Genomic DNA, 21,418 nt, shown 5'->3' on the forward strand with positions numbered 1-21,418 from the left:
ACTTCTCTCCAAAGGGTTACTAATAGATTATAAACATTCCTCTCTCTTTGCAAAACCACCAGATTTATGCCCTTAGTCACTGGGCTTGGAGGCCAGTTCCCTGTGGGCTTAGCAGGGGAGCCCTAGCTATGTGTCCCTGAGGAGTTAGCAGTCAGCAAGAAACATCAGCCTCTGTTAGCTTAAAGTAAACCTGCCCAGATGTTTTTCTCCCGGGCTTCCTTTCCCCCCACCAACACATACCCCAATCTTTAGAAACGTTCCTTATTGACAGTTTGTTCTGGCTTAAGATCAAGGAAATAAATGCAAACAAACACAGGGAAGACATTTTGATATCAGGCTGCATGTGTTGAATCAGTATTGCAGTTATTTTCTCACACGGAGTTGGGGACTCTGCAGGGAATGTGAATGTTTAGGCTACTGGGGCATGCAATATGAGGGACACAGCTCAGCACCGGCAAGTTTCAAACCAGAGTCTGCCCAGGAAGTGGACCTGCGTCCTTGGGCCCAGACTCTTGGGATGGTCGGAGGGTGGCAGGCTGACCGATCCACCCAGCCGGGTGTGTGCAGGGCTTGCTGAGCCTCTGCATTTATACCCCAGCCTCCAGCAAAAACGAGAACTAGGGGCAGTCAAATTCAGTTAGTGCCAGGAGCCAAAAGCGCTTTTTGATTTGTTGTTTTCATTTGCTATGAGGGAGAACGGGCTGAATCTGACCAATCCGAAATGTACAAGATGGGTTCATAGCACATGAGGTCACTTTTTCTTTTTGATGAGGCTAGTACAGTGGCAGAATTAATGAAAAAAAAAAAGTCTGAGAGGAGAGAGATGTTGCTTTTAGGTAGCAATCCAATTTGCTAATGACAACCAAACCAACTCCTGTGATTTCAAAGTGATTACTTGATTAACTAAAGGCAAGAAGCCTGGGAAAATATGCAGTTGATGATAGTCATATGTGCTTAACCTCCCCCTTCCATTTGTAAATGTTCCTGTATTAGCAAAGCTTCAGAGTCCTAGAACAATGGTGCCCAATATAACATGAGCCACATGTATAATTTAAAATATTTTTATAATAACATTGAAAATGTATAAAGAAATAGGTAGAATTTTAATAAAACAATTTAGTGATTTCTGCCAATAATTAACATAAAATTATTTCTTTCTGTACCAGATTTGATGTATATTTTACACTTACAGCACATGTCAATTTGGACCAGACACTTGGCAAGCGCTCGGCAGCCACACACATACTAGACGGTGCAGCTCTCCAAGGTCTCACATGTGTTTCAAACACTCCTTTGTAAATGCAGTCACAAAGTTTCAGAGTTCTAGAAGCGGTCTGGAATGTAGAAAATGTTTCTAAATGATTCCGTAGTCACAAAGTTCTTATGCAATCCTCTCTCTGTATCTGAGGAAAGGGGGATTGGTTCTAGGATCCCCCATAGATACCAAATTCTGCAGATGCTCAACTCCTTTGTATAAAATGGCATAGTAGCTGGGTGCGGTGGCTCACGCCTGTAATCCTAGCACTTTGGGAGGCCAAGGCGGGCAGATCACTTGAGGTCAGGAGTTTGAGACCAGCCTGGCCAACAGGGCGAAACTCCATCTCTACTAAAAATACAAAAATTAGCATGGTGGCATGTGCCTGTAATCCCAGCTACTCAGGAGGCTGAGGCAGGAAAATCGCCTGAACCCAGGAGGGGGAGGATGCAGTGAGCCGAGATCGCACCACTGCACTACAGCCTGGGTGACAGAGTGAGACTCCGTCTCAAAAAAAAAAAAAAGCATAGTATTTGCATATAATCTATGCACTCTTACACAGTCATGAGCTGCATACTCACCTTTCAGTCAACAATGAAGTTTCAAGGTTCTAGGTGGTGCCAAATGTTTCTAAATGCTCCTGTGTCACAAAGTTTCTGCAGTCAGCAGGTTTCAGAGGTTGGCTGGTGTGATCTGGGTCCCTCTGCACCTCTCACTACAGGCCCTCAGTCCCATAAGGCTCCTCATAGTCACAAGCCTGCAGGTAACAGCACAGCTCCTCACAAAGTGCTTCTGCAGCCATCATCCCCAGCAGGCACCAAAAAGTGGGGGCTGAGAAGGAAATGTACAGGCTGCCAGGCTGAAATGGGACATCGGGCACTCCAGGGAGGCTCCCTTCAACTGGAGAAGCTACACTCTCTAACTTTGGTGGCTCTGCATATGATTTCAGTTTGGCCTTACTGTTAAAAAAGAAAAAGCCTGACACCCACTTATTCGATCTCTCTCTATTACTTCTCACAGCATTCCTGTGGAATTGATGTTCCCAAAAGGAACCCTAGAACTCAGATTTTCACAATAATTATACACAGTTAGATATTGCCTCATTATAGCAAGGTTGCTTTCAGAATTCAAGAGTTTATAATCAGTGCTAGTTCCACTGTTCCTTCCCTGCAGGTAGGAGGAGATACAGTCTCCTCCACTTCCCCATCCATCTCTCTCTCTCTCTCATATACACATACATGCACATATACGCATGCACACATATAATATGTGTCTATTTATCTATTTTTCAAACATGTTATAAATAAAGAGGAAGATGATCAGAGCTAGATACAAGTTACAAAGATTACCTAGCAAATCAAATTTCTCCCCTTCCTCAGTCAGTTGTACATAACAATACCAGCAACAATAACACCAGCTACCAATTGTTGAAGGCTAGCAATGTATCAGGTACTATTGTAAGGAGGAGGTAGTGCATATCTCAATTTTACTGACCAGGAAATTGAACCAAGAGGTGAAGTCACTGGGCACACCACTGCCAGCCATGGGCAGTTCCTTCCCTAAGCAGTCTAAATGCAGACTCTTCAATCTTCATATTTAGTGATTCTTTAACTATTAGGAGCATTGGCTGGGGTCATATGTAAGGGACAGATGCCTGTCGGAAGAGTCTGTGAGTCCATGAAGTCCAGGGCAGAGCTGTGTGTGAGGCACAAAGGACCTTCCCTGAGGGCCATGCCCAGGTGTCCCCAGAATGAAATGCAACCACCACATGCACATTTCTATTATTCCTGTTCAGATCTTGGGCTGAGCTCTTCCTTAGGAGTTTCTTCACTGGCTGTACTATGTTGAGAGGAAGACTCTGGGACTCTGATGTTCCCTTTACAAGGTCAAATTTCAACTGAGATTTATTCTGCAGTGAAAAATTATAATAGGATACCATCACATGACTGGATGAAAACATATGCTTTTCAAATTGCAGCAGCACATACAACATATTCCAATAATAATTATTTTTTGAGATGGAGTTTTGCTCTTGTCACCCAGGCTGGAGTGCAGTGGTGTGATCTCAGCTCACTGCAACCTCTGCCTCCTGGGTTCAAGTGATTCTCCTGCCTCAGCCTCCCTAGTAGCTGGGATTACAGGCGCCCAACAGCATGCCTGGCTATTTTTTGTAATTTTAGTAGAGATGGGGTTTCACTACGTTGGCCAGGCTGGTCTTGAACTCCTGACCTTAGGTGATCCACCTGCCTCGGCCTCTCAAAGTGCTGGGAGTACAGGCATGAGCCCAACATGTAACATATTCTAATTATTACCAAGCATTCACACTTGCTCTTCTTAGAAGCATGGTATTCTTGAGACTCTTCAATTTAATGCCTTGGCTCCAAGGACACCAAATGGAGCCCACCAATGCTGCCATGTATGAAGCAGGTGCTGTAGCAGCAGCGAGGCTAGTCGAGCCTCTAAATACAACTGCACACAACCCAAGCAGTGAAGATGCCACTGGGCCAGGACAGTTTTTAGCTGTGGCCAGCCCAACATGGCTCTCTCCTTGGACAGGTGGCAGAGCTCTTGAGGAAATGGTGTTTGCCTCCAGCTTGTCAATGTGTAAACCCAGGCATCCCTAGCCAAAGGAGTCTAGATGATTTTGACCTTCATAGGGTGCAGAGAAAGGAGAAATAGCTAAGAAAACTAGAACATAGCGAGGTAGACCTTACACACTTGGGTCTTTCCAGGTGATGAAGGGTCTTAAGGCTGTTCCCAAACCGTGTTTAGTGAATACCCAAGTAACAGAGGGGTAGCAATAGAAGACACCACCTTGGCCAAGTTGATAAACCATGAGCAATCCTCATTTTCTTGATGACTGGGACTACTGCAGAGACTTTCTGCAAGCTGAAGATGTCTGGGGCTATCAGGGACAGCTTCACAACCTATCCAACTCCACTCTCAGCCTAGAGGCCTGGCCTTGCCAGCCAGACAGAGGGTGACTTCTGCTTTGCCTGAGCCCCTAAGGCCTGTCATTCAGAGGGGATGGAGAGGGCTCATGTCACAGCTAGGTCCTACATCTTTGTCGTTTGCCATGTAAGACAAACACGGGTTCTGGGAGCACAAATGGGCAGCTCAGGATGAGTTGTGGAAACCAGGTATAGGGGGTCATCCAGAGTAGGGCCAGGAGGCTGGACTCAGGGACCAGGCACAGGGCACCAGGAACGGTGATCATGCCCTCTCTGGGCAGCCTCCTCTTGATCAAGGTGGTGTTGGGTATATGTTTCAGGGGCACAATGAAAGAAGAGCTTGAGGTGCCAACTAGGGACGCTCTGCCAGGCTTTTGCTCACACTGCCTGTCAGAAAACCTCCTCTTTGCTATTGTTTCTCTCAACCACCAGAGTCTGAACATGGATGCTGCTGTTTAGTGTTCTAATAGGGTTCTTCTGTGCAGGTGGCCAAGGTTAGGGCCACATCCCTGTGAACAGTGGTGGGTTCTGCGCTCTCACAAGTTCACCTTGAGTCTGGGCTGTCAGCCCCCAGGCATGGGTCCTCACTATAGGGATCGTGACCACCTGACAGGCCTGCTCCATCGGGCCACACCTGAGTTCTGCTGCCTGGGCAGCTCCCTGCCAGCCCTGCCTTTACCACCCCTGTGCTGCCTAGGCTTTCGACAGGGTTCACTCCAGATGTGAATGCCAAGCCTGTCCCTGGAACACACTATTTTCATCAAAAGAGGCAGATTCTCTCTACGTTCCCAACCTTATGTGTGAATCGATATTTTTCAAGCAATATAGCACAGGGAATACTTCAGTAGCGACAAGTGTATTCCAAAGCTGACAAATAGGCAAGCAAAGTAATCTTGTTTCTCCCAAAGAGAAGTGCAACAATCGATGCAGCCTTCAGTCCTCAGGAGGGTGTAAGTCTGGGAACAGGCCACATCCAGCTTGCATATGTGTTCCGTTTCACCCTGAGTGCCTGAATTGGTTACCAACATTTACAATTTGAGAGACATCACATAAAAATCTAGATTTCTGGCTTCTCTTCAAAAACTGGCCACACTGGGTCTGTAACCCACAGGGTGACAGTTGGACAGAGGGAGCAGGGCTGCTCTCTTTAGAGAAAGCATGTGTTTTCCACACTGCCTGTGATCTCTCACCAGCTGAGCCTCCCTCAACCTCGCCTAACCCCTGCCTTACCCCTAAAGCATCCATATTTGCAACCCCTGCATTGCATGGGAGGCACTGCTTTTAAGTAATCCTGAAATTTATTGAAAATCATGTATTTGGGAAAAAATGTGATATACCATGCTGAAATCTCTGAATATGTCTAATTTGTCAGTTGAGATAATTTGTTAAAAAAAAAAAAAAACCTCAAAATGGTGCCCAAAAACTAGATTCATTCTATGAAATCCCCCCTCCCCTCAAACACACACACACACACACACACACACACACACACACACACACAAAACTATAGTAATTCCATGCAAGGGCAGAGTCAATCCCAACTCTTTGGCAAATAACCCAGCATCACAGACAGGGCTGAGGGACTCAAAGAGCATCTTCATCCTCATCTGACTGATGAGCTGACCACATCCCAGTGAAGGAAAGTGATTGTCCAGGGCAATTCATGGTGCCCCCATTTCCTAAAAACTAAGGGCAGTAGTTCTGACAATGGGTACTACTTATTATATATGCAACATGCATGGTATCATCTGTGCTGGGCTTTTCCCAGGCTCATGACAACTCTGATAGATAGGTGGCATATCTGCACTGTGTATGATCAAAAGCTAATGTTTGGCAAAATTAAGTGGAGTCTTAAAGGCCAAACAGCTAGTTAGTGGTGGTAAGATTCCATTGTAGGTCTATCAGGTTCCCGAACTCCCTCCCTCCCCACCACAGTACTCTCAAATTCAGTGGCACCCCAGAGATGAGGGCAGGAAAACACGCCATATTCCCTGTTTGCATAAAGCATCAGGTTCCAAAGACTCAATGATTATTCTGGCTGTGGCCATAGTCAATATTAACCCTCATTATTTGGATAGAAATCAGCAAGATTTTACATCAACGGTCAGCACCAGCAAAGCAAACAATGAGTCCTATGCGCAGCATCCCTCGGGGTGCAGAGTAACGCATGTCTGATTAGTTTCAGATGTGGAATGCAAACCTGTGCAATCCCCATGCAAACTGCAGAACAGACGTGGAGATTACAGTAGAAAGTGATTTTTCTTTATGTTAAATGACTAAAAGGAAAAATGCCATAATTTTGTTCTGTTCTCACAGATGTAAACAACACAGGCCAACCTCAGCAAAATGCATCTTGTGTGGGGTAGGCAGGAAGGAACCAATTGCTGCCTTTGAATTTCCTTTCTGATGAAATATAAACTTGGTCTTGGAGTCATCCTAAGAATTGAAGAGCTATACTTTAACATTATTAGGGATGTGTATAACAACATGGGGAAGTGCTCATGACAAACTGTTAGGTACAAAGAAATATAAAGTATTATTGATAAGACAATTACACTAACCAGATACAGATTTGTGAGTTCATATGAATAGGGTTGGAACAAAATCTGAAAAATATATTATAAAAGCATTCATTCATTTTGGTGACTGGCTTATGAACTATTTCTTTAAATCAGTTTACCTTATTTCTTTCCTTTTTTTTTTTTTTTTTTTTTTTGAGACAGAGTCTCACTCTGTCACCCAGGCAGGAATGCAATGGCGCGATCTCGGTTCACTGCAACCTCTGCCTCCAGGGTTCAAGCGATTCTCTTGCCTCAGCCTCCCAAGCAGCTGGGACTACAGGCAAGTGCCACCACACCCAGCCAATTTTTGTATTTTTCGTAGAGATGAGGTTTCACCATGTTGGCCAGGCAGGTCTTGAACTCCTGACCTCAGGTGATCTGCCCACCTGAGCCTCCCAAAGTGCTGGGATTATAGGCTTGAGCCGCTGCACCCAGCCCATTTTACCTTATTTCTGTTAACATTTCCATAATATTTATTTGAATATTATTTGATTAATACACTTATCTAAAAGACGAAAAACATTGGCGGGCTGAAGAGAATCAATATGCCTTTCTATATAATAAAGAAAGGAATCCTGACAGTGTGGTGTTGGTACAGAGATGGACAAATACACCAGTGCTACAAAAAGAGCATTGGAACAGAACAATGTGCACATGGACACTTGATGTCTGACCATAGTGGGGACAGGAATCAGTGGGAAAAAATAGATCCTTCTTCATATCACACCCAAAAATAAACCCCAGGTACAAGAGGGCCCAAATGTGAGAAAGCAGTTTTACAAGAAATTCAGACTATCTTTAGTCTTTTAGGGTACGGGAAGGATCTCTTAAATAGGCAAAGATTATATACATCTGAGAGAAAAAGGAAAAATTAAATAATATTAAAATGTAAAGACAATCATTGTACAAGAAAAGAAAACATTAATTAAGTTCAAGCCACAGGCTTAGAAATGTTCCATGTGTAAATAACTGACAAAGGAGAATTTAATAATCAAAAAAAGTAAACATAACAATGTTTAATTTAATTCAATTCTTTTTGAGACTGAGTCTTGTTCTATTGCCCAGGATGGAGTATAGTGGTACAATCTCAACTCACTGCAACCTTCACCTCCTGGGCTCAAGCAATCCTCCCATCTCAGCCTCCAGAGTAGCTGGGACTACAGGCACATGCTACCACACTCAGCTAATTTTTAAAATTTTTTGTAGAGAAAAGGTCTCACTATATTGACCATGCTGGTCTTGAACTCCTGGGCTCAAGCAATCCTCCTGTTTCAGCCTCTCAAAATGTTGGGATTACGGGCATGAGCCACCATGCCAGGCCAAACGTGGCATGTTTTTTAAAAGGGCAAAGGCTATGAAACGGCAATTAATCCAATATAAGGCCCAAATTGCTAATGAATATATGACAAGATGCTCATCCTTCCTAATCAGAGAAATGTAAATGAAAGCTACATGAGATGCCATCTGATGCCTACATGCTGGCAAAGCTCAAGATGTCTACTGACCTTAATCACTGGCATCGGTGTGCAACAAGGGGACCTTGCAGACACTGAGGGGCCCGCCAACTGCATAAGCATTTCAGGTATCCCATAAAGCTGAAGATGAGTCTCTTTCCTGTCACTTTCCTCTTCTAGAAAAGTCTCTACATGTAAATAGAGACATATGTTTCTTGCTCATTGTTTCTAGCCCTGAAAAACTAGAACAATCTAAGTGTTCATTATCAGGAAAACAGGTAAATAAATGAATGAACAACACAGATATCATCATGGATAAATCTTACAAACATGATATTGAGTAGAAAAATATACTTAAGGGTATGGTGCCAAAGCAAACAAGCCACTCTTACACAGTCTTTGTAAGTTACTGCAGATGTACAGACAGCACAGAGACATGCCTGAGAGCAGCTGCTGTGAATCAGGGTCGGGGCCCCTGGTGCAGAGCAGGCTGTGATAGCACGTGTTGGATCCCATGACAAAAGACCCTCTTTAGAGACACAGATGTGGCTGTGACTTCCGTACCCACCCATCCTTCCCATGACTCACCTCAGATGTGAGTTCTCAGAGCCATTCTTCTCCCACAAGGGGCTCTTCTGGGGACCCAGGTCTGGGGTTCCAGCGAGGTCCTGGTCACTGCAGTCTTCCTGGTCTGTGGCCCACTTGTCTTTGTATTTCATGCTGTCCTGCTGCGAGTCCAGAGAGACGATGTCTGAGGGGGAACTCATCACTCCTGAGTCCTCGGTCGTGTCCTCCGACGCGAAACAGCTGCCAACTGACACGGTCTCCTCCGCCTCTGACAGCACCTGCGGGGCTCCATCCGGGCTGCAGTGGCTGCCAGACCCCAGGGGCAGGCTTACTGGACAAGACACGGCAAGGACAGGTCAGCCCAAACCACTCTGGCGTCCATACTGCCTAACAAGTGTGACATCAGTCTGTCGGCCCCGCTCTAAAATTTGGGATTCAGGGTGCTCAAAGTAAAGGAAGACCCTCATTCAAATACTGCTGAATACTCCTGAAACATTTTAACTCACAGGGAGTCATTTGTGTAAGATTGAGGGCAAAATTTTCCCTCAAAAATCAGTATTTGATTAATTAGCCTTTTACATTGGTCTCCTCTCTATGGCTATGGGCAAGCACATTTAAAAATTCAAACTAATGACATGTTGAATGCAATTGTTTCTAGTCTGGCCTTTGGTTTAATGGAACTTGTTTAATGTGAGATCTTTAGAAAAACATTAAGACAATTAGAGTTTTTGGAAATATAAATAAGCAGACATAAATATCAGTTTGGACACATCTGATGTGTATTTCATATTTGAAATCTGGCCTGGAAGATTCACGGCCCTACTCCCCAGCTTTTGGCTCTCCCTTAATTTTTACATGTGAGGCCAGTTTCTGTGGTTGAGGTTACCTGGCTCCTATGCACTAAATGTGATTCGCTGCAGGAGTTTGGTGAGATGCATAGAGTGGCAACTTGCTCTCCAAGCCAAGTTCTGTCAAGCATTAATACTAATGATGGGTAGCACTATGGCTATTCTGCGCAACTACCTAGCTATTTGTAGATAGCAATACATTAAGTGTAAGTAATGGGAGGTCATTATTTTTCTCTTACTGAGCTTCTAGATTCTCTAAAATCACAGAAGCCTCTATGCAAAGAGATGAAATTTGAAGGACAAAAACACACAAGTCTAGCCCAGATGTATATTAGAGTTGTTATTGTTTTTTAATAAAAATAGATTTTAAACTTCAAGACACTTCAGGACATATGATCTAAGCACTATTTATAACAGTCCAGAAAACAAGGACTGTGTTTTGTTGCAGTCCCAGTGTATTTTGTTTTAAAGTCATTCTTCCCCTAAATAGTCACTGGATGCCCAAAGTGAATTAAGACTCCTCTGGGAGTGCTCACTCCACAAAATCATGCACTGAGAGTGAAGTGACATCACAATTGCACTCAACATCACCAACATTTTAACTGGACAGGAGACTAACAACTTATCACCACGAAACCAAAAGAAAATCCCATCAGGTGATGGTTTATTTGAGATTCCAAACAATAAAACAAATGAAAGAACAACAGTTTAAAGAATACACATTTCACTAAAGAGCTCCAAGGTAAAGAATAGAACGAAAAAAAGGAATAGTTTAGAGCAGTGTAAACGCACGAGGAGATATGCTGAATGCAGTGATGCTGGTCTGCTGCGACCTCACTCTTCTAGTTCTCTCCCCAGCTTTTGTGGCCAGACTCTTGTTCAAGACAAATATTGAGAAGAAACGTCGCAGTAGCTCCCTGTTTCCCATCACTCCTCTCTTGCCTTCCCTTTTGCTGCCATCACTGAACAATAAAACCAGCACGTTTTTTCTGTCTATGTTGTATATAAAAAGTATGACAAGAGTAAAACTCTCAGGTCACAGAGACCTGGATTCACACCCTGGCGGAGTAAGGTAATGTGAACGGCCCTGTGACAGGGCCTGGGGACACATATTTCCAATCCAAGCATGTGGGCTCTCTGGCACTCACAGCTTCTGAAGGGACAGACACGTACGCAAAGAATGACAGTGCTGTATGGTCACACCAACTCTCGGTGTGCTCCCATAGGCAGAGTGTGGCAGGCTGGACTGAGCGAGGTGGTGGCACACAGTAGGGGCCACACAAATGCTGGTTTAGCCTGGCTTACCCTCTTCCCTCTCCAGGGATTATCGCTGAGGCGCAAAGTGACCTTAACAAATGTGTCCCCACTAGCTGTCTGCTGCCAGGCCCCTTGGAGGAGGCCCTCAGAGCACCTGGTACATGCCCTCTGGAGGCACAGAACACACCGCAGGGCAGAGGGACTCTAACCCACCTCCACCCCTTCTCTAGCCAGTTATAAGATCAGGAATGCTTGTCGGGTGATACATATATATTCCTCAGAAGTTTTGAGGCAATAAAAAAAAAGTTGAGAGCCTGTGGTCTAAATTAAGCCACCTGCAAAGCCTTAAATCAACATGGAGTGAGAGGTCACATATTTGGTGCACACACGTGTTAAACCATTTACAAAATGACTAATGCGAGTGCTATTACCAGAGCTCCCCTTTTGCCCAGGCCAGCCCTCCTGCTCTCCATGTGGATAATCTTCCCATGGCCCGTGTGGCCTGGCCACAGCCCTGCGACACCATTCATGCCATTGGTGCAGAAGCAGGTGGGGGTGGGGGGCCTGCTCTCAGGAGGTTTATCTGCGTCTAGGGAGAAGAGTGGCACAGGAATTGAAAAGACAACTGTCTAAATGCTGGGAGGAGAGGGAACATGGGTGAAAGGCCTTCTGCCAAAGGGGTAGGACCCGTCCAGGAAAGACCAGGCAGACCTCCCCACAGTGATGCCGGCACCTGCTCGGAGTATAGGGTGGGGCAGGGTGTGGCCAAGGGGGAGCACCTGCAAAGGCTTTGAGGAGGGTGATGGAGGCTGAGTGGGGAACTTTCCAGAGAAGCTTCCTGGTGAGCTGTCAGAGAGAGCACAGATCTGAAGAGAAGGGCAGATATTCCTGTGAAGCCCCAACCTGTGTTGGTGTGAGTTTTCAGGCAATTTCTGATCCCTCCTTTCTGAGGTCTGCTCTGTCCTGGGCATCTTTTGTTTGGAATCAGACATGCCCATCTCACTCATCCTGCCCCCACCCCACATCTCTTTTCTTCCTTCAGCTGGTTCCGATGATTAACCCCATGAACTGTAACATGTTTTGACAATTTCTGAATGAGATAATGGTGCAGGAGACTTTTTTTTTCTTCATCAATGCTAAACGGAAACTCAGAACATAAAAGGAAAACGTGGAGCTGCTTGGGCTGCATCGAGGTTGGGGGCCCAGGTCCTGTCCTCCAGATCCTGTGTGTGTCCCATTTCCCACCCTCTGTCCAGCCTCTGAGGGGCTTCCGTAGAGCCAGCGATCCAGGGACCCCAGCCTGAAACCCAGGGGCAGCAGGAGGAGGGCTGAATTGAAAGCCCAAATTGCACTCTGAACAATCCCCTTTCCCCTTTCTGTAAAATAAGCAGTTGGCTCTGACGGGCTCTAAAATCCCTTCCAGAGTGGAACTGTTAACAGTCTTTGAAATGCCAAATCAAAATATAGGATGTAAACACTCATTTTTACAACTGACCAGTGACTAATTAGGAATCTTTAAAAGGAATACAACATTGGCTTTGTCCTTTCTGCTATATTCTGTCTTCCCTGAGAGGGTAAGTCATTATTTTTGAGTTAATTAATGCACTGGCAACTTTGCTATTCTCTTAAGGCATGAACAATCTCTTTGAACTAAAAAGTTATTACTGCAGGATTTTTGCAAATGTGAAAAAGCACACTTACTTTGTCTTTAGCAGAAGCCTAATATAAATTCATGATTTAATTCTCTTCTAAATGAATAGCCACAGAGCCTGAGTAAGGAATATTAACCCTTCTATTGTCCTCCACCTAAATTATATAATCCCATGGTTCAGAGGCCATTACATATCTCTGAATGAGCTTTGGTAAATTCTTCAGCTCAAGTATAAAGAAGAAAATGCTAACTTAAGGCTACTAGTTCCTCAAGTTGAACACAATTATTCTCAGTTCGGTACTAGTTTTTCTTTTACAGAGTCAGCAAAGATAATTCCATCACTAAATGTAAGTATCTTCCAAGTAATTTTGGAATGGATTCATTTTATTGTTTTATTAAACGCAAATTAAAGATCTTGTGTCCTATGATATTGCTTTTTTTGTGGTTCATTAAGAAAGAGGATTTCTCAAAAGCCAGTTTCACCAAATTTATATGGCCCAGAGAAAATGTTTCAATGAAAGAAAAGCTATCTCGCCACCTCACACTGCTGCCTGTGGGTCCCATGGCCACTCACAACCAACAAGCAAAGCTGCACTTCATCTTAACCTGCGTTGACTTTGTTCTCTATGTTCTAGGCACTTGGAAGAAAGGGAAAAATTACAAGGTAAAGTGCTTCTGAACTAGTGATACAAACTGACATAAAGCATTTCAATAATTTTGGGGGGGCCAGGTGCAGTGGCTCACACCTGTAATCCCAGCACTTTGGGAGGCTGAGGTGGGTGGATCACTTGAGGCCAGGAGTTCGAGACCAGCCTGGCCAACATGGCAAAACCTTGTCTCTACTAAAAATACAAAAATTAGCGAGGTGTGGTGGTGCACACCTGTAATCCCAGCTACTCGGGAAGTTGAGGCAGAGAATTGCTTGAACCTGAGAGGCGGAGGCTGCAGTGAGCCGAGATCACACCACTGCACTCCAGCCTGGGCGACAGAGCAAGACTCCATCTCAAAAATAAATAAATAAATAAATAGAAATAATTTTTTGGCATATCCCTCCAAATAATTTTGAACAATCATGCATCTCCTTCCATTTTTCATTGACGTCTGAAAATTTCCATCATGAGTTCAGTTGGTTGCAATAGATGTACATTTTAATTGTGTTATAAATATTAATATTTTACAATTTAAAAATACTGTAATTTTTAAAATTGTATTACTGTTTAATATGCCACTTACAACTAAATTAATTGTAAATTGCCATTTACAATGGCAAAAATATTTTGCCATTTAAAAATATAAACAAAGGAATCTGGATATCATAGTATTTTCATGCCCAGGCCCCTCCACGTAAAAATTAGTAAATGAGTTCTTCCTTTAACAGGCAGAATTTTAGAGCATGTCTCTTCTTCCTTGAACTTATTTCCATTTCACTACCTAACAGAATCTTATCCTAACTGAATGTACTTTATGCTTGAGTTTTTTTTTATTCATCAAGCCTCTTTGTATAGAATATGTATCTAAGTTAAAATGTAATTTTTATTTTCCCTCACCATAAGCAAGTTGTATTAAATTCCTTTTTATATTGTTATCCTTGTGCTAATAGAAAACAGCCAACCAAAATTACATAAATGTTCTTAGAAACTTTGACATTTCTTAAGCAAAATGGTAAAATATCATTTGGAAATGCATTTCATAAGTGAGTGAGGCTTTTTCAATTAATTCCTTAAAAATGACTGGATTACTTATTGCTAGCATGAGGCAGGGTTTGGCATAAATTCAGGTCTACTTTTCATCTTATAGATATAAGCACTAGGCAAAGCTTGTCACATACGAAGGTAAATTAAGGGACTTTTGTTATGGTTACATCATTCCATTAGGTTTTTAGAACTTTTCCTCTAATATATGTCAAAAATCACTTCATTAATCTGTCACAAAAAATATGCTTAATGATCTATAATCTGACAACTCAGTTAGATCCTTTGTCAATTTGGTTGGAAAGAAAAATTGGGAAACCACCTGATGTTCAAAAAGATTCGCCACCAACTCATTAATTTATCTGCTTGATCTTATACCAATATTTCCATTTGTTCTTTTGTTTGAGATCAGGAATAAGGTTTGCCCATCTCAGGAAAGTGCACCCCAGTGAGTTTCCTGATGGGTGAGGGGTATGTCTGTCTTTTATGAAGGAGAAGGAGGGCATCTGTAAAACTGGCATTGGGGAAAAAGACTTGGAATGATGCTGGTCACAGGTGAGTTCTCAGGCACATGAATTCCAGGAAAGAATACATGTGGAGGTATAACATTTGGAAGTGGATTCCCTTGGAAAGTCCTGATTCTCCCAGAAGAACGTGTACCCAGTTTAAACCCACCAATGTACACAATACATTTCAGTCAATTTAAGAGTTGTGAAGGTGGGATTCATGGACAATACCACAGGAATACAGAAGTGGGGTCACTCATTCTAATTAGAGGACACAGGAAAGTGACCATTGGACTGCATCTGAACACAAGCACGATTTTGGCAGGTAGAGGACAGTTGGGTCAAAAGATGGGAAAAAGCAGAGAAATGCCAGGCTGCATGAGAAACATCAAATACTGTTGAGTGGTTGGAATCCCTAGTGTCTGTGTGCACACACAGGTGTGCAAATGTTCAGGAGGCATGGTTTGGAGAGGCTGGGTTTAGGATTCGCCTTTGAGAGACCCTCTGCCACCAGCATTATATAGATTCTGCTCTGAGTAGGCACCTCAAACTTTGTTCCCCTCTTTTTCTCTAGTTGATTCCCTAGGCACAGTTTCTTCCAAGTGAAGTTTGCCTGTTCATTCCTTGTCAAAATCACAGCCTCTTTAGTTTGATGGGCACTATTTAATAACATTTTATATTAATGCTCTTGTCAAAAATCCCATAGACCTGGGCTCCTCAAAGACACTGCATGATGAAGGTAATCAGTTGACTCCAGAGCACTACTATATACACACACACACATTTTTATCTTTTCAAGAAGGCAAGATAATGAAGGTCTGAAAAACATTTATGGATCTAAAATTAGACCTGGATTCTCTTAAGAGTCAAGTGATGTATTCTTGGTATCAGTCAGCTCCTATTTCTTCACTATCTGAACCAAACTCTAGTCCTAGAATCTTAACGTGCCTATTAGAGTCCCTGGGCAGAGAAAATTCCAAGTTATTCCACTGTAACACAGAGCTGTGTTCCAACTGCTGTTCTTTTAAAAACATATAATAAACAGCTGCTGTTTTTCTCTGCCCACCACTCTCACTCTGTTTGTGTTAAAAGAATTCTGTCCTCTTGCAGGTAACTGATTTAACATATCTGGGTGAGACTATCTGCCCCTAACTATTTCCCTAGGACAATGTTATATCCAAAGATGAGTATGTGTTCCATGCTGGACCAATCAAAGTCCTTCTCAGCACCTTTCCACCAGAGGTGTTCAGGAAGATGGTCCAATCGGGCTGGAATAAATGGATTGGGTACAAGTTTTGGATAAATGGCTGCCATTTTAACCAGCACAGGGAAGAACTTATCCACGGACTGCAGAGGAACATAGTTCTAAGACAATGTTTCAGCTCCTGGCCCCAACCATGCCCATAATAAAGATTAGTCTCTTGGAAGTGCCAGTTATGTGAGCTAAAAAATCGCCACAAAACCCAATTATGCATAACTGGTCAAGACATACTTGTTTCTGAGAACTGAGGAGTCTTGTCTAATAAATGTCTAAATTTCCTTTATTTTGCACATATATCTATGTAACATTATGGTATTTCTATTATAGGAACCATTATTTTATATTAAATTACATATTAAATTGGACAGCTACATATATGTCTTTCCCTTTCCTAGATTTATTTTCCGTTATTTGGATTATACATTTGAGTATAATCTAACTTAGGAGGGTATACTCTCGAAGCTCTCTTGCGTCTGAAGGCTGGCTCCATTTACTTGTTATCCTTGACTACCAGTATATGGCTAAACCAAAGGAAGATTCAGATGAAAATCCTTCTTCTTTAAGACTGTCTTCTCCACTTCTCTGTTTTCTAGCATCTTGTGTCATAGATGAGAAGGCATACATTCACATGATTTGTTTATAGCTATATATAATCCCTCTCTAGAAGCTAGTAAAATTTTATCTGTGGATTTTTAAAATTTTTACCTGAATGTGTCTAAATGTGCACATTTCTAAAGATGTGTATTTAATTTCCAAGAATGTTTTGATGCTTATTTGTTTTTCAATAATAGCCTGCTCTTGTTTTATGTGATGATCTACTGACATTTTCTGAGGCAATGACTAAAAGTATTTATTTTAAAATTCTGTTCTATTTCCTAACTTAACTCTACTTCCTTTGGAGTAAATTTCTCTGACCACTTTGTTGTCCTTCTTTCATGCATTAAAAACAAAACTATCTACCAACTCTTGGCTGTCTTTCCTGTGTTTAAATGGGGGTATCAGTGATGGTATGGAGTGAATTTCTTTGCCGCATGTGAATATTGCTGTTTCCTTACTATGGATCAGAAAGCCTATCAACAGCAGTCATGGGTGCGGTGCATGAACCAGGACTGGACTAAGTGAAGTTCCACAGGGACAGAGACGGACGCTTGCATTCCGGGGCAAGGATTCCATCTGGATAGGGTGGCCAGTTTTTCTCTGTAGCCACAATGCTGGCTTTGGCTGATGATGCTTAGAATCAGTTCAGCTACCCTGAAACTGAAGTTTCATTTTATTGTAATGTGCTTTTTTTTGTTGTTGTTTTCAAGCAAATAGTTAAACAGGATTCCTTCTCCATGCCACTGTCATGGGCTTTAAGAGTAGTCTAAAATATTACACTATTGGCTAATTTACTATCAGATAGTACAGCTCAACACTGATATTTGCAAACCACATAACGGTAATTGGGTTTTGACATTCTGCAGTGTTCAAATGGATAATATTTACCTACCTCCTTATTTAGTCCACATGCCCCCTGTAGTGTGGATATTATTATTCCTATTTTGCAAATTATACAAGAAGCCCCAACCAACAAATTATGTCACCTATCCCTGAGGGTGTGTGTTGCAGAAACACTCTGCTCAGCTTATAAAAAGGGCAAGTTCATTCAAACATCACAAAAGACCCACATGGTAGGCAGGAGTCAAATTAAGGTTCTTTAACCAACATGTTACATGAATCCTGAGTATATCTGCATTTAGACTTTTCTAAGCCAAAAGATTTTCTTCCATGTTCTATGGAACAAATCTTGGATCCATTTATCTGGGAATCTCAACATATTTGAAACCATTTCTTGAGGCAAAAACCTTCAGTCCTTTTTTACACATTTCTGGGGCCTCACCTTTGAGGGAAGTGTGGGGCAGTGGATGGCCATCCCTGCTGGCAAGAACAAAGCTGGTGTCTTAGTTTTCATTGTCAAAATAGAAACTCTGTCTCCCGGTTGTCTATCTATTAAAACACATAAATTTTATTTAATCAATGCCTCAGAAAGAGAGGTTCAGGGACCTGCCAAGGCGCCAAGGGACTCAATCTCAAATTGACTATGCTTTGGGTCTATTATGAAGCAAAGGTGAGGCAGCCACCATCTGAGATGGGCAACCTAAGAAAAATGCCATCCCTCCTTCTGCTGCTTTCTTCCAACTTCTATCCTTTTATCATCAGAACTCTAGAGAATAAAGTATGTGGCCTACTTTTACTTAGCTTTCCATAACACACTGTTCATCTATCACTCTGGATGTAAATTTGATATAAACATGACCAAATTATTAAATAAATGAGTGCTGTTTGACGCAGCATCCTCTCTGATCCCTTTGGCCTTGTTTCCCAAGAAGGCAGGACTGAGCTGTGCCTTTATGGCTGCCTTTAACTGCATTTCCTTCTCCCTCTCCCTTCCCAGCACATATATTTCTGAGCTCTCCTAGTGTTTACTTCTAACCACTTAAGGAAAATGGAGATTTCAAAAATAGCATTAATTAACATATTTTTATTTCCAATCATTTAAAATAAAAATTATTCCTTTTTCTAGACTTTTCTAATTTGAATAATACTGACACAAAAAGCTGCCTACAATCCCCTTTGAAATTCACTGTGATTTAAATAAGAAATAAAATAGACCTCTACGGAAGATAAGAGAGGAAAGGAGTCAGACCATCCTCTTGCCTGACAGGCAGATGGCATCTTCTGGGCAAGCTGTGTGCCCTGCCCTGTGCTGCCCTCAGGGACCCAGGCTGACCCCGTTCAAATGGGTACTTGGAGTTCAGGGCATCTCACCCAGTCAGGAAGGCCTCCTCAAGCTGGCACACTGTGCAATGTAAATTCTCGATAATATAATCAACGTTTAGTGTGCAATAACAGAAAAGAGCATTCTTTGACAAAAGCTAAGAATCCAGATATCTGAGCCTCGTCTCTTGCATGCTGAAGAACAGACAATATTACAGGTCACTTTCTATAACTCAGAGAAGATGTCTGGGTGCGCTGTAATGCCACCCTGTAATGTCAGTCATCCCAAGCGCCCATCCCTGTGCCTCGCCTGCCCCTGAGAGGTGCCTCCCCACCTGGCACAGGGCCCCTCGGCCGGGCCCAGCCAATCTTAGCTTCTCGTCTTTGTGTCTCTGCTCCTCCTTCCCTTGTACCTAAAAGTGGAGGTTGGTGGTAACAGACAAAATTGTCACTGTTCCTCTGCAATGCAACATTTTATTAGCTGTTTTAAAGAAAAATTACAACATAAAAAGGGCTGGGCGCAGTGGCTTACGCCTGTAATCCCAGCACTTTGGGAGGCCGAGGTGGGTGGATGACTTGAGGTCAGGATTTCGAGACCAGCCTGGCCAACATGGTGAAACCCTGTCTTTACAAAAAATATAAAAATTAGCTGGAAGTGGTGGTGTGTGCCTGTAATCCCAGCTACTCGGGAGGCTGAGGCAGAAGAATTGCTTGAACCCAGGAGACAGAGGTTGCAGTGAGCTGGGATCGTGCTGCAACTGCACTCCAGCCTAGGGGACAGAGTGAGACTCTGTCTCAATCAAACAAACAAACAAACGAAGAACACATAAAAAGGAAACTTTTCGCTTTTTTTTTCTTTTCACATAAATTACAAACTTCTTTCTTGGCCAGTTCTTTTATTTCCTTATGGACGGCTTCTTAAATTTTGCCATCTATAAAATCTACTGAGTTTGTGAGATTTCCACTGGGTTGGCCCCACAGTTCTCGTTTTGCTGTCCAGGCCTCTTCACGCTCCTTGAAGGTGAAGGACTCTTCATGGGCCTTCCTCGTATGTGTGCTGGGCTTGTTGGGAGATGGCCATGTTTCAGGTGAACTGAAGCTACTGTAACTTTTTTTCCTTTCTGACTGCCTGGCCTGGAGAGGAGTGACTTTCTGCTGTTTTTTCTCCATGGCATCTCCCTGCACTGGGGACTGCTGTGGGCCCCGTTCCTCTCTGCCGCTTGGCCAGGGGCCCTCGGAACCCCTAAGGCAGGCCCCAGATGACTAAGACCAGCCCCAGCCTCCTCAGAAGCCCCCAGCATCTCAGCTCTCCCTCACGCTTCTGTTTTATGATTTCCTTCTCATTTTCTGTGCAACACAAAGCTTGGCTACGCATTTACAATGATGTCCACGACAGAAAACCCAGCCTTTCAAGATGCTTGGTAGCAGGAGGGGTTTTCGGGGCACATCACCCATGATATGGCTGGAAATATAAGAAAACGGAACTTGCTTTCAATGTAAAACATCGTTTCCTTTCCACAGCCTTCCTCGTTTCAGCAGAGAAGGTTGTCCGCTATCCAGGATCCAAACCTTTCTTCCCTGGAGCAGCCTGGAGAGTTGAGGGGACAGATGGGGAGCCAGGAGACAGGGGGTGCCTTTTGGGAGCCAAGGGAGCAGGTTCAGAGAGAAGAGGACTTGCAGATATGACCCCAGGGTTGGCTACTGCACACATCCCCAGCCGGAGTTCTCAGAACAAGTCCTTCTCTTTCCTCTTGAAAGTCCTTATCTTCCCGCAAGGGCGGCTCAGGCCCTCCCTCCTCCATGAGGTTGGTGTCTCCAGGGGCCCCAGCGCGCATCCTTCCTGGACTCGCAAAGCCCATGCTACTGCCACTCTTTTCTGTTGCACTAATAGCATGTCCTTCCAGCTCGGCGCTCAGCCCCTCAAGGGCTGCGGGAAACTCAAACTCATCTCTTAACGTCCTCATCCACAAGGCCAAATTCCTCTCTCTAAGGACTTAGTGAAGATTAAACGAGACAGCACTTATGAAGGAGCTAGCAGGGCACAGGGTCAATGCTCAGTAATGGTAGCTAAAATTATCACAGGCGCTGGGCCTAGCTGCCTGGCTGTCCATAAACATCCTAAGTTCTCTGAGAAGATGATGGTCTTGCACTTGGCCCGTGTCAGAACCCCCTGGAGGGCTTGTTAAAATAGAGATTGTCCAGACCCCATACCCCCATGAGTTTCTGATTCAGTGGGGCTGGGGTGGGCCCAGGGGCGCATGTTCCCAGGTGTTGCTGCTGCCGGCCGGCCGGCCTGGGCCACACATGGGAGGGCTTCCTTCGTACCTCCCCCAGAGTTCCTGGCCAGCCGGCTTTCTCCCCTCGCTGGGCTGCAGGTGAGAACCACCTACATTTAAGCTTTGTATCCCCATGTAGCTTTCTGTCGTCATCTTACTGAAACCTATTCCCTGCAATAGTTCAAAGACAGCTGTCTCCAACAACAGGCGCTGGAGTTAACGGACGACCAGTTTTAAAAAGTCACATTCAGTCCCTGCTCTCAAAAGGCAGGAGTATTTGCCTTTTTCTAAAATTAGCAGATTCCATTTCCCATCTCAGTGCTCTTCACATGTCTCCTGTTTCATGGGAATTTGTCCCAAAATGCCCTCAACAAAGTTACAAG

General features: G+C 43.6%; 1 protein-coding gene across 16 annotated transcripts in view; it reads right to left on the reverse strand.

Moving 5' to 3' along the window:
• Positions 1 to 21,418, reverse strand: part of COBL (cordon-bleu WH2 repeat protein) — a 299,997-nt gene that overhangs the window by 18,427 nt on the left and 260,152 nt on the right. For all 16 annotated transcript variants that reach the window (XM_003318428.7, XM_519099.8, XM_003318429.7 and 13 more), the window contains one exon: positions 8,810 to 9,119. In XM_003318428.7, the coding sequence (XP_003318476.2) occupies positions 8,810 to 9,119 (310 nt within the window). The remainder of the gene's footprint in view (positions 1 to 8,809; positions 9,120 to 21,418) is intronic.

The sequence above is a fragment of the Pan troglodytes genome, chromosome 6 (assembly GCF_028858775.2).
Source record: "Pan troglodytes isolate AG18354 chromosome 6, NHGRI_mPanTro3-v2.0_pri, whole genome shotgun sequence".
NCBI lineage: Eukaryota > Metazoa > Chordata > Mammalia > Primates > Hominidae > Pan > Pan troglodytes.